Consider the following 13,054-nt stretch of genomic DNA (forward strand, 5'->3'; position numbering starts at 1 on the left):
TGTGTGGTCCCCAGTAAGTACAGCTGTATCTGTGGTGTCAAGGAAAGCCTTCCAGCGCACACCATTGGCATTGGTGGTGAGGTGGCTTCCTAATTCCTTATGCCTGGCATTAAGGTCACCCATGATAACACTTTGCTCTTTAAGAACATTTTCAGGAAAATTTGCAATATTAAGGGCACCAGCATGAATGTACATGTTTACAAAGTAAATAATTTCACCCACAGTGTGCAAGCAAACAGTAATAAATTCAATACCCTCAGTGACCCCATTTCCATGAAGTTAACTGGAATCCCATGTTTAATGTAAGTGGCCATCCCCGACTACTGCCGTCACCACAACTGAGGGTGTGGGAGGCATAACCCGCAGCTCAGGCACCCTTGGCCCTACCTCCTGTAAGGCAATAATGTCAGGCTTATGGGAAGGACATGAGAGTGTAAGTCAGTGAAACGGGCATGTAGACCATTGACATTCCATGTTAGGTGTGGAAAGTCTTACCGTTCATCGCGATGGTGTTGCATCTGTGTCTTCAGGCCATCCACTTCCTGTGTCAGGCGAGACATCTGCTCCATCAGCATCTGCATGGCTGCCATCAGATGTCCCTGGTCTGGCTCAGATGGGCTGGCAGTCTTCAGATGTCCCTGGTCTGGCTCTGGGGCTGGCAGTCGGGGCGGGCTGGGATTGGGCTGTAGCACCGCTTCTTTTTTCTGCTGACCAGCGTCCATTCACCTGCATTATCCTCCTCACAGTCTGCCACAGGTGACTTGCTCTCTTTAGCAGGGGGAGCAGGGACCATCCCTGAGAGGCTCCGGGGCTGTCGTGTGGCTCCCTTGACTGGCTTGGTGGGGGTATCCATCCTCTGTGTGGGTGCAGCAGCAGTTCCACATTGCCCTGTGGCCTTGTCCTTTATCGTGGGTGGGTCACAGGCTATGCTGACACACGGCACTCTCCTTGGCCTTGTTGAGCACCGCTGGCTAGGGATGGGGTTGGGGCCACAGTGGAGGTCTCACTGCATAATGTGTGCTGCTGGTTCTTGAAGGCGGCAAACTCGGTACTGAGACCAGAGACCGTTGCAGTCAGATTGTCTACTTTGGCGGCTAGTGCACTCACCACTGCCATTAGCTGCTGGGTAGCGTCGGTGCCAGGCAGTTCCTGAGTGATGCCTGCCTGGGACACTGTGTTTAGAGGCACAGGGGGCACTGTAGCAGTGCGCTGCGGCAAAGGTGGGAACACGGCAGGTGTGGTTGAAGTGCCAGCGGTGGGGCAGGAAGGCTGGGACAGGTGAGGGGCAGCGGCCGAGAAGGAGGGCTTCGTCGCCCAGGCGTTGGTCTGGGAGGTGGAGCCTGGCGGAACACAAGCCTGGGCCGACTCACCTCATCCGTGGCAGGCTCCCTTTGGGGCCGAGGCCTGACAGTGCAGAGGGTGGAGTGGGCGTTGTGGTCACCCCACAATTGCAGCAGTGAGAGGGATTTTGGTGCCTCCTTGATCTTATCCAGGCACTGTGTTGACTTATGGGGCCAGCACAGTACCTGCAGCGAGGGGCAGACTGGCAGCGCCACTCCTTGTATCCCCAGCGACTGCAGTGGCGGCACAGGTCAGGTTCAGGTGTATACCGCTCTACACGCCGACGTCCAAGGCCCAGGAGATGCACCTCACTGGGCTCCTTGCCTGTCATCACTCCCAACAGTTGGGGCCTTGCCATCTGTCTCACCATCCTCCTCTTCAGCCCATGGAATCAAGCTAGTACCTCTATCAGGTTGACATTGATGTGGGTCGCCACTCCATAGATAATAACAGGGCGAGTGCCCTCCTCGCCAGGGCACTCCATAGCCAAGCACAGAAAGCCCTCACTCACCAGGGTGGCGTAAAAGGAGGAATCAGTACTGACCGTTATATAGGGCTGGTTCCGTCCCTCTTTGTACAGTGGCTGCAGGTCTGGATGTTGTTTCAGCAGGGCAGCAAACCAGCTGAAAAGCTCACTGGCTGTCTTCCCATGGCCAACAGTGAAGAACAGACGACGCCTTTGTTTATGGTCCGAGGTGGCCGGGACAGGTACATCTCGGCAGGGAATCTGGTCAGCAGAAGCATTTCCCTGGTGTTTTTCCTTGCCAGATTGTGCAGGACGAGGCTCCTCAACAATCCCTATGTCCTCAAGGGCTGTTACGCCTACCTCCACCTCAACAGTGCCTGCGACGAGCATAGTCATTTCTGCTGGGCCCACGTGGAAGCAGCAGGCTTTGTGGTGGGGAGCACCACCAAGCCCAGGCACGGACGCTTATTTTCTATCTTCTTCTGGCTTATTTCTGGCTGGTAAAACGGGCTAGACCTCCCTCAGTAGCCACTGAGTAGGCGTGTTCACTCCAAATCACTTCTGATTTTCTCTTGTAGGGACTGCAACTCATGTAAACACGGAGAGTGATAATTATGACGTCCTTCCGACTCAGCGGGGAGAATGCAACTCCCTGTAGAGGACAAAAAAGACAAAACAGAAAAAAAAGAAAGAAAAAAAGTAGCATTTCTCTTCGTTATGGATAAATGGTATTTAGATATATATTAATCCAACCATACATATAAAACATTTGCCATTTCTAGTGAATTAAAGTTATACATATCACCATATATATTAAGATGATATGATATATAATATGGGTACCATATAAATAAAATTGCCTGCGCCACTAATGGGCGGAAGCTGAACAGCGCTTCCATACGCTCTTCAATGTGCCTACATATAGGCTTACCTAAAAAAAAAAAATTCTTTAGATACTCATTCACAGCCTCCATTATCCTTTCACTTCTCTCTCTACACAGTCCCAGCAGCAACTCCATCCATTCCCTTTCTGTCTTCTCCACTCTTTCATTCCTATTATGCCTAATTCACTCAAGATCACTTGCATCATCTCATGCCTGTCTCTCTCATACTTCTCACACTCCAGCATGACATGCTCCACCGTCTCGTCCTTAATTTTGATTCTGATCTTGATACTACAGGCGACTCTGGATCACTCCTGAGGCCTTTGGATGCATTGATTGATTGATTGATACATTTATTGTTGAATTAATAAATAATTACAACAAAGGAGGAGGATGGGCCTTGCCACCCACCCCTTGGGCAAAGACTTAAGGTTAAAGTATCATAAAAAATAACTTTGGACAGTATACACAACAAGAATACAAGTATTTCAATAAACAAATACACATATTGCACACCTTACTGCCTAAGACATCCTACAGTCTGGGAGCAAACTGAGGATATTCCCTGAGTATTTCCCTGAGGGTGGCAGACTCTAGGAGATGGTCAATGAGACTGTACAAGTCATGCTGACCTTGTGGCCTAAATTTAGCAATGAGAGGACATTCCATGATATAGTGACGCAAAGTGTGTCCCCTTGGTGTAGCACACAGCACACACACACTTCCCAAAATTATTTGTAGCCTAATCTGAGCCTCATTGCCACCCTGTCATGTGATGCAGTGTGTCTCCCGTAGGTGTAAGCACAGCTCTGAGAGACATGTGCATAGTGAAGACTAGTGCTACTGCCCCTAAGGCAACAAAGCTCCAACTGATCACTAATGCTACTTTGTACAAAGTCCTTAATGCTACTCTTAACATAACCCAGAGTGTACTCAGTGCCAAGGTCCATTGTGTCATCTTGTAGGGTACACTGAGCAAGGTGGTCTGCTTTTTCATTTAGCGGGATACCCACATGAGAGGGTATCCAGATGAAATGGTCCGTGGCACCACCACCTTCTAGGGCGTGGATGAGATCAAGACACTTAACTAGATCACAGTCCATGGGAGAGGTGGATTGAAGGGCATACAATGCAGCTTGACTGTCAATAAAGAAATATACATTCTTATGGAGAAGCGCCACAATGTGGAGCGCCTCCAGTACAGCATACATTTCTGCTCTAGTGGAAGACATGGGTGCAGGGAGCCGCCTGGAAACCTCAGTGTCAGTGTAGAGACTGGCAGAGATGTAGTCACGGATGAACAGCCCACATCCAGACCTGCTGCCATTGACTGACCCATCACAATAAACATGAATAGCCTGAACGTGTGGGTACTTGGACAATTTAGTCATGAACATGTCTTGCAGCACATGAGGGAGCCAGTCCCTCTTGGGCTGATGCAGGGAGTGAATATCAACACTGACACGGTGAGGGTTCCAGGCGGGTTGTAGCGGTGACATAACAACGTTAATACAAGCCTCAGCTACACCTACACTTGTCAGTACTCCCAAGATCTTCCTGACGTATGGTGTTGTAGGAGTGCGAGGATCATGATACAGGGGGGTCAGTGATCCCTTTAGAGAGTCAGAGCCCGTGCACAGCATCCGACTAATTGTGCGACAAGTAATTTCCTGTACCCTACACATAATAATTGGTAGGTGCAGTTCAGCTCTCAGGACTTCAATCCGTGCAGTCCTGGGGCATCCCAAGATTATCCACATGGCTTCATTCCGTACAAGCTCCAGGGGACGGAGTTGAGTGGCACTAAACTGTATTAAAACAGGGGGCGGCATAATAAATAAGGGACCGTATGACAGATATATAGAACATTCTTAAGACTGGAATGCATGCCCCCAGGCTAGCAGCTGAAGTCGTGCTAGCCGTGGCAGACAGAGGTCTCGAACATAGTGGACAGCTTGAAGAGACTTCCTAAAGCTCATCTGAACACCCAGGTACTTGTGTATATGAACTCTAGGGATGGGAATGTTATTTACAGTGGGCAGCCAAGAGACCTTCCCTCTAGCTTGAAATTTTGTTTTACATTCATTAATCACTAGTCCCATTTGTACACACAACGCTGGCAGTTATGACAAAGCAACCTGGAGAATTCAGGGTGTGGGGCATTGGAGGAGTATGTCATCAGCATAGATGAGGACCCGGGTGCCCTGCGGAAAGGAACAGCACGCAATTTTGTCCATTAAAACATTGAAAAGCATTGGACTAAGGACTCCACCCTGTGGTGTTCCAAGCTCAAAAACTTCCTCAGAGGAGACTGTACCTTGAAACCAAACCTGTGCTGTTCTATTGTACAAATAGTCCCTGATCCATCCTAATAATCTACCTTTGACACCTTTGAGAATGAGTTCCTCCATAATAACATCTTTGTTTGGCCCTGTCGAAGGCACCCTTGAGATCAACGAAAGCTCTGCAGGTAGCATCCTTATTTATAAGACACTCAACAAAACAATGACTTGTAGAGTGACCTTTTAGGAAGCCATGTACATTGCCAAAGAGTACATGGCCCACCTTGTATATAAGTCTGTTCAATATTACCCGTTCCATCATCTTACACAGACAGCTGGTGAGAGAAATACGACGAAAAGTGCTATCACCTTTTGGTATTGGGATGACGATGGCTGTTTTCCAAGAGCGGGGAAGCTTGCCTGCAGTGAAAGACATGTTGAATAAATCCAAGATAGGGTTGTCTACCTTTACCTCCAGGAGAGCATTGAGAATATCATAGGTGATGCCATCCTTGCCAGGAGCTGTTGACTTGCCCAACTTGACTGCCGAGAGGAGTTCGTCATGCGTGATAGGCACACAGGTGTTGTCCAGCAGAGGAACACTGTAGCAAAGCAACTCCATCCTTCGTGGTCTTTGCTGATCAAGCGCCTCCTGGTGTTCCACAGGAAGGCCAGAGAAGGATGAGGCTTCCTTCCACTGCAAGACGAGTTCTCGTGCCCTGCCTGCAGGATCACACACCTGCCATCTGGACTTGCCCCGGACGCTGTTGACATGGTGCCACACCTCCCGGAGGGACCGGGTCCTGTGCACCTTGTCCAGGAAGGAGACCCAGTACTTCTTCCTTTCTTGCTGCCGCAGATCTGTGAGGTGTCGAGCCACGGTAACCATGGCATCCCATGACTCTGTGTCTGCTGGGTTGAGCTGCCAACGTCTCTGGTAGGCAGCGAGCATCTGTTGGCAGTTCAGAATGACAGGGTCGGTAGCGTAAGTCCAGCGGCGTGGAGCATGGTCCCTCGCTGGAACCCTTGGAGTCGCGATGAAGCCCTCGATGGTGTGCAGGAGTCTGTCGTACAGTGCCTCTGCATCAGCAAAGGAGCCCTTCACGGCAGCGTACCACGCCACCACATGGACGACGAGGTCCGTCATCCTGGATGGTGGCACCGTCAAGCGCTTCCTGGGCACTGCCGGGGCGGACTGCACCGGGAGGGTCGTCTCCAGGGCGAAGTGGTCGCTCAGCAATGACCTGACAAGATAAGTTTGGGCAGTATATGTTGGCATATTGATGAGGGCTACATAATCAAGTCTGCCTCCTTGAACATGTGTGGGTGTGTGGTCCCCAGTAAGTACAGCTGTATCTGTGGTGTCAAGGAAAGCCTTCCAGCGCACACCATTGGCATTGGTGGTGAGGTGGCTTCCTAATTCCTTATGCCTGGCATTAAGGTCACCCATGATAACACTTTGCTCTTCAAGAACATATTCAGGAAAATTTGCAATATTTAAGGCACCAGCATGAATGTACATGTTTACAAAGTAAATAATTTCACCCACAGTGTGCAAGCATACAGTAATAAATTCAATACCCTCAGTGACCCCCATTTCCATGAAGTTAACTGGAATCCCATGTTTAATGTAAGTGGCCATCCCCCCGACTACTGCCGTCACCACAACTGAGGGTGTGGGAGGCATAACCCGCAGCTCAGGCACCCTTGGCCCTACCTCCTGTAAGGCAATAATGTCAGGCTTACGGAAAAGGACATGAGAGTGTAAGTCAGTGAAACGGGCATGTAGACCATTGACATTCCATGTTACGGTGTGGAAAGTCTTACCGTTCATCGCGATGGTGTTGCATCTGTGTCTTCAGGCCATCCACTTCATGTGTCAGGCGAGACATCTGCTCCATCAGCATCTGCATGGCTGCCATCAGATGTCCCTTGTCTGGTTCGGGGCTGGCAGTCTTCAGATGTCCCTGGTCTGGCTCGGAGCTGGCAGTCTTCAGATGTCCCTGGTCTGGCTCGGGCCTGGCAGTCTTCAGGGGTCCCTGGTCCGGCTCGGGGCTGGCAGTCCGGACTGGGATTGGGCTGTGGCACCGCTTCTTCTTTCGGTTGACCAGTGTCCATTCACCTGCATTATCCTCCTCACAGTCTGCCACAGGTGACTTGCTCTCTGAAGCAGGGGGAGCAGGGGCCATCCCTGAGAGGCTCCGGGCTGTCGTGTGGCTCCCTTGACTGGCTTGGAAGGGGTATCCATCCTCTGTGTGGGTGCAGCAGCAGTTGCACATTTGCTTGCGGCCTTGTCCTTTTTCGTGGGTGGGTCGCACAGGCTATGCTGACACACGGCACTCTCTCCTTGGCCTTGTTGAGCCCCGCTGGCTAAGGATGGGGTTGGGGCCACAGTGGAGGTCTCACTGCATAATGTGTGCTGCTGGTTCTTGAAGGCGGCAAACTCGGTACTAAGACCAGAGACTGTTGCAGTCAGATTGTCCACTCTGGCGGCTAGTGCACTCACCACTGCTATTAGCTGCTGGGTAGCGTCGGTGCCAGGCAGTTCCTGAGTGATGCTTGCCTGGGACACTGTGTTTAGAGGCACAGGGGGCACTGTAGCAGTGCGCTGCGGCAAAGGTGGGAACACGGCAGGTGTGGTTGAAGTGCCAGCGGTGGGGCAGGAAGGCTGGGACAGGTGAGGGGCAGCGGCCGAGAAGGAGGGCTTCGTCGCCCAGGCGTTGGTCTGGGGAGGTGGAGCCTGGCGAAACACAAGCCTGGGCCGACCCACCTCATCCGTGGCAGGTTCCCTTTGGGGCCGAGGCCTGACAGTGCAGAGGGTGGAGTGGGCGTTGTGGTCACCCCCACAATTGCAGCAGCGAGGAGGGATTTTGGTGCTCTTCTAGATCTTATCCAGGCACTGTGCTGACTTATGGGGGCCAACACAGTACCTGCAGCGAGGGGCAGACTGGCAGCGCCATTCCTTGTATCCCCATCGACTACAGTGGCGACACAGGTCAGGTTCAGGTATATACCGCTCCACACGCCGATGTCCAAGGCCCAGGAGATGCACCTCACTGGGCACCTTGCCTGTCACCACTCCCAATAGTTGGGGCCTAGGCATCTGCCCCACCATCCCCCTCTTCAGCCCATGGAATCCAGCTGGTACCTCTATCAGGTTGACATTGATGTGGATCGCCACTCCATGGATAATAACAGGATGAGTGCCCTCCTCACCAGGGCACTCCATAACCAGGCCCAGAAAACCCTCATTCAACAGGGTGGCGTAAAAGAAGGAATCAGTACTGACCGTTATATAGGGCTGGTTCCGTCCCTCCTTGTACAGTGGCTGCAGGTCTGGGTGTTGTTTCAGCAGGGCAGCAAACCAGCTGAAAAGCTCACTGGCTGTCTTCCCATGGCCAACAGGGAAGAACAGACGACGCCTTTGTTTACGGTCCGAGGTGGCCGGGGCAGGTACATCTCGGCAGGGAATCTGGTCAGCAGCAGCATTTCCCTGGTGTTTTTCCTTGCCAGATGGTGCAGGACGAGGCTCCTCAACAATCTCCATGTCCTCTAGGGCTGCTACGCCTACCTCCACCTCAACAGTGCCTGCGACGAGCATAGTCCTTTGTGCTGGGCCCACGTGGGAAGCAGCAGGCTTTGTGGCGGGGGCACCACCAAACCCAGGCACGGATGCTTATTTTTTGTCTTCTTCTGGCTTATTTTTGGCTGGTAAAACGGGCTAGATCTCCCTCAGTAGCCACTGAGTAGGCGTGTTCACTCCAAATCACTTCTGATTTTCTCTTGTAGGGGCTGCAACTCATGTAAACACGGAGAGTGATAATTATGACGTCCTTCCGACTCAGTGGGGAGGACGCAACTGTCGGCAGCTCCTGTAGACGACAAAAGAAAGGCACACAAAAAAAAAGGAAAAAAAAGAAAAAAGAAGAAAAAGAACAGTGTTCTTTGCTCTAACCGTCCGTACATCTGGCACGCCACATTCTCTTCAGAAACTCCTTCACCGCCTCAAATCATCCTTTCATTCGTTTCTCTACTCAGTCCCAGCAGCACCACCATCCACTCCCTCCCCGTCTTTTCCACTCTTTCGTTCCTATTATGCCCTAACTCAGTCAACACCACTTGCATCATCTCATACCTGTCTCTAGCATACTTCACACACTCCAGCATCACATGCTCCACCGTCTCGTCCTCTCCCGAGTCACACATCTGGCACACTTTGCTGCGGGACTCAGACCACCTGTGACTCCTTGCATTCACATCCATACACTGTGCCCTAGCTTTGAAGAGATCACCACCCAGGCTTCCATCATACCACCTCTCATCCATCGGGGCCTCTTTCACCGTGTACCATTCCAGAGTAGTCTTTCGTTCCATCCCATTCCTCCATTCATTCAGTCCCATACTCTTCGCATCTCTGTCTATCTCAATCTTCCACTTCCTCACATCCCATTCTGTTCCCACTCTGCCTCCTCTTGTCACGACCCATTCCAGCTCATTCTGATTCACCCCCAGCCATTCTCACTGCAACCTGTAGACCATTCCTCTCTGTCATTCTCATACACCTTTTCCTCCATTTGCTTCCATTTTCACTCCACAGATACACCTTCCTTGCTATTCTTGCATCACCCATTCTCTCAAGCCTAACTTTGTACCTAAGTGTCGCTTTTATAAGTCTTTCCCTAAAAGAGCTCCATCCCATATCACCTCTTAAGGCTTCTACTGCTGTGTACCTCGGTGCATTCAGTGCCAGCCTAGCTACTCTACACTGCCCCACTTCTAGCTTGTCAATTTCACTCTCGTTCCATGCAATCACATCCATAGCATACATTATACTGGGGACAGCCACACTCTTCCACACTTCTCTCAGTACATCATACTTACTTGCTCTCATCCTTGCCGCGCTTCCTAAACGACCCACCCACTGGTTCACCAAGCTTATTTTTTCATTCTTTGACTTTTCACACCCATTTGGACTCATCCACATCCCTAAGTACTTGTATTCTTGTGCCTGCTTCAACTCATTCTCTCCCAGCCTCCATGCTGCATTACATTCATCCTCCGACCTAATCACAATCATCACCTTACTCTTCTCACTACTAAACCTAACTCCAAAATCTCTTCCATACCCATCAACCACATCCAGCAGACTTTGCAGCTCCTCTGCTGACTCACTCATAACCACTACGTCATCTGCATAAAGAAGCACACCTATCTTATCATTCCCCACACTCACTCCTGCATTCATCCTTCTCATTCTGGCTGCTAACTCCTCTGCGTACAAGCTGAAAAGGGTTGGTGACAAAATACATCCTTGCCTAACTTCTCTCTCACTCCTCACACAGTCTGTTTCTATATCTCCTAAACTGTACTTAGCTCTGGTATCAACATACATGCTACGCACTATGTTGACTATCTTGGCACTCAACCCAATCTTTTCTAGGACTCTACTTAGCATTTCTCTATTCACCCTATCATAAGCTTTCTCTATATCCAGGAAACCCAAATACAATTTACCTCCATCCCTCTTTTTTTCTCAATCAATTCATTCACCACAAACATGTTATCCTCAGCTCTCCTGTCTGCACGGAAGCCATTCTGCTCTTCACTTAATACTCCAACTCTTTCAATCCACTTACACAATCTGGCATTCATCACCGCACTGAACACTTTGCCTACTGTATTGACTAATGCGATCGGCCAGTAATTTTTCAACTCATTCTTACTCTTGTGTCCGCCCTTATGCAGCAGAGTCACCCTGCACTCATTCCACATTCTTCGCACTCTCTCCTCCCCCCACACCTGATTAAAAAGCTCAGTCATCCTGTCAATCACAACATCACCTCCATTCTTATACAGCTCATATGGTATTTCATCCGGCACTGCTGCCTTCCCATTTTTCTGCCTTTTCACACATTTCTCCACCTCCTCCCTGCTGATCCTTTCATCCAGTTCATCTGCATTCTTTCTCTCCAGTGTCACACATCCTTCTCTCGCACCAAACACCTCACCTACACCACTCACTTCTTCCCAGAACTGTCTGATTGCCTCTCTCATTCCTTCCTTCTCTGTTACAACTTCACCATTCACCTTCAAACTCTCCACTCCAACACTGTCCGACATATTCTCACCTCTCATGAACTTGTACCATTCACGGCCACCTTCCATGCCTTTCTCTCTTAAAGATTCAAATCACACTCCTTTCACTCTTTACTTTGGCCTTCACTATCATTCGCTTTGTCATTCTCTGCTGCTTTACATACATTTCCCATGCATTCTGGTACTCATTCTCTGCCTCATCACTTTCATGCCTCTTTTTCCTCAGCCACCTACATTGTCTACTCCTTCTCTTTCGCTCCTTTCTAGCCTCTCTGATTTCATCATTCCACCATGGTTTACGTACTTTCTTTCTTCTGCCTACTCTCACATACCCTATCTTGCTCTCTGCAGCACTCCGCACATCCTCTACCAGTCTCTCATTCAGGTGCTCCACTCATGCACACCTCCATCATCCCAGCTTCTTGTACTCAGGTCCACCTGGAAGTTTTCCCACCCTACATCTCTTAGTCTCCACTTTCTCTTCTTACTCGCCACTTTCACTTCTTTCCTACCATGAAACAGGCACTCCACAACCAGCATATTGTGATCAGACACAATATCCACCATACCATCCTCATCTATCCACATGTGTGACACAATTTCACGCATTCTTCCATTCACCAACACATAGTCTATCGCTGACTCCTGCTCCTTGCACTCCAAGTCGCACGTCCCTCAGCCAAAGTTACATTCAGATTCTCTAACTCCATTTCATCCACAAAATCTCCAAGCATCTCACCATTCCTGTTCACACGTTCTCCCAGAATTCCTACATGTGCATTCATATCACCCATCACTAGCACTCTTTCCCCTCCATGTTCTCTCACAACTCTCTTCAGTATGTCATATTTCCTCCTGTTCTCCCTCTCAGCTCTTTCACCCATGACAGTCATGTACACCACCACCAGAACCATCTTCTCCACTCTGCCCCGACCATCTGTGCACTCCACTCTCACTGCCATCACATCCTCACTGCTCTCACACGTTCCCACACCAAGCTCCTCTACTTTCAGTCCACTTTCTTTCCTATAGAGAAAGGCTACGCCTCCTCCCTGCGTCTCCTGAGTCTTACGTCCCTTCCCGATCATAGCAAACTCACATCCTTCTATTTGTACCTCACCTCTCAGGTGCGTCTCTGTAAGCTCGACTATGTCGAACTTCCATTCCTGGAGCTCCCTGAAATATCCTCAAACTTACCCACACCCCATCCTCTCACATTCATGCATCTGATCCTCACACAGGTGGCTCGGGATCGCTCCGGAGCCCAGAGGCCTTTGGATCGGCAGCTCCTGTAGAGGACAAAACAACAAACTGTAGAGGTAGTAGATATATTTTATGTGGATTTGTATATATTTATATGTCATTTCACTGGTTGCCACACCACAATTCCGCTGCACATTTACTCACCCTCCTCATTGGTGACCCCGGAGTGACACTTTGTGACCCTGGAGGGACGTGTTGGACTCGAGGCGTGACGTTTGGCTCAGCGTTAGTACAGTGAGTGAATCCATGGATGCTGAGGATCGTATACCTCACGTGTGCGCTGCTGTTACATCTTTCGCCTGCCCTAACTGGTGTAGCCATGTCGGACGATGAGGGAGAAAAGACGACAGCGAAACTCTCGATGGCAGCTGCCGTATCAGTGAAACCTCCAGCTTTTGACGACACTTCAGTATCAAGGTGGTTCAAAATTGTGGAATCTCAGTTTCTGTTATCTAATATCACTGCTTCTACAACTAAATTTCATCACATAATAACTAATTTGCCTGTGAGAGTGCTGAACCAACTTAGTGATGCAGTCATTGCTTCAATGAATTATAGTGATTTGAAAAATGCACTAGAATCTTTGTTTGCCAAATCCAAGCCTGAACTATTTGATACACTTATGAACCAACACAGGATATTGTGCACAAAACCAACTGTGTATTTGCAAGAAATGCGCAAGCTAGCTGCTCCACTTGATGTTACTGATGATTTTTTGAGGA

The 13,054-nt window shown here is 49.7% G+C and overlaps 2 protein-coding genes across 3 annotated transcripts; both read right to left on the bottom strand.

Moving 5' to 3' along the window:
* Positions 1-6,669: 6,669 nt before the first annotated feature.
* On the bottom strand, positions 6,670-9,005 carry LOC123515416. Of its 2 annotated transcripts, none has more exons than XM_045273962.1 (2): positions 6,801-9,005; positions 6,670-6,693 (listed from the first exon to the last, which is right to left on the bottom strand). In XM_045273962.1, exons 1-2 carry the CDS (start codon positions 7,250-7,252, stop codon positions 6,687-6,689), a joined length of 459 nt encoding a protein of 152 aa, XP_045129897.1. In that variant the 5' UTR covers positions 7,253-9,005; the 3' UTR covers positions 6,670-6,686. Both variants share the same exon structure in this region; 1 of them encodes a protein (XP_045129897.1).
* Positions 9,006-11,701: 2,696 nt separating this feature from the next.
* On the bottom strand, positions 11,702-12,569 carry LOC123515559. Its single transcript, XM_045274295.1, has 2 exons — positions 12,477-12,569; positions 11,702-12,358 (listed from the first exon to the last, which is right to left on the bottom strand). The coding sequence occupies exon 2, from the start codon at positions 12,155-12,157 to the stop codon at positions 11,702-11,704; it is 456 nt and encodes a 151-aa protein (XP_045130230.1). The 5' UTR covers positions 12,158-12,358; positions 12,477-12,569.
* Positions 12,570-13,054: the final 485 nt, after the last annotated feature.

Source organism: Portunus trituberculatus, chromosome 39, assembly GCF_017591435.1.
Source record: "Portunus trituberculatus isolate SZX2019 chromosome 39, ASM1759143v1, whole genome shotgun sequence".
NCBI lineage: Eukaryota > Metazoa > Arthropoda > Malacostraca > Decapoda > Portunidae > Portunus > Portunus trituberculatus.

Bases quoted from the DNA above. Each gene is read 5' to 3' on its own strand.
- LOC123515416 (XM_045273962.1), bottom strand. From the start codon at position 7,252: ATGTGCAACTGCTGCTGCACCCACACAGAGGATGGATACCCCTTCCAA.
- LOC123515559 (XM_045274295.1), bottom strand. From the start codon at position 12,157: ATGATCGGGAAGGGACGTAAGACTCAGGAGACGCAGGGAGGAGGCGTA.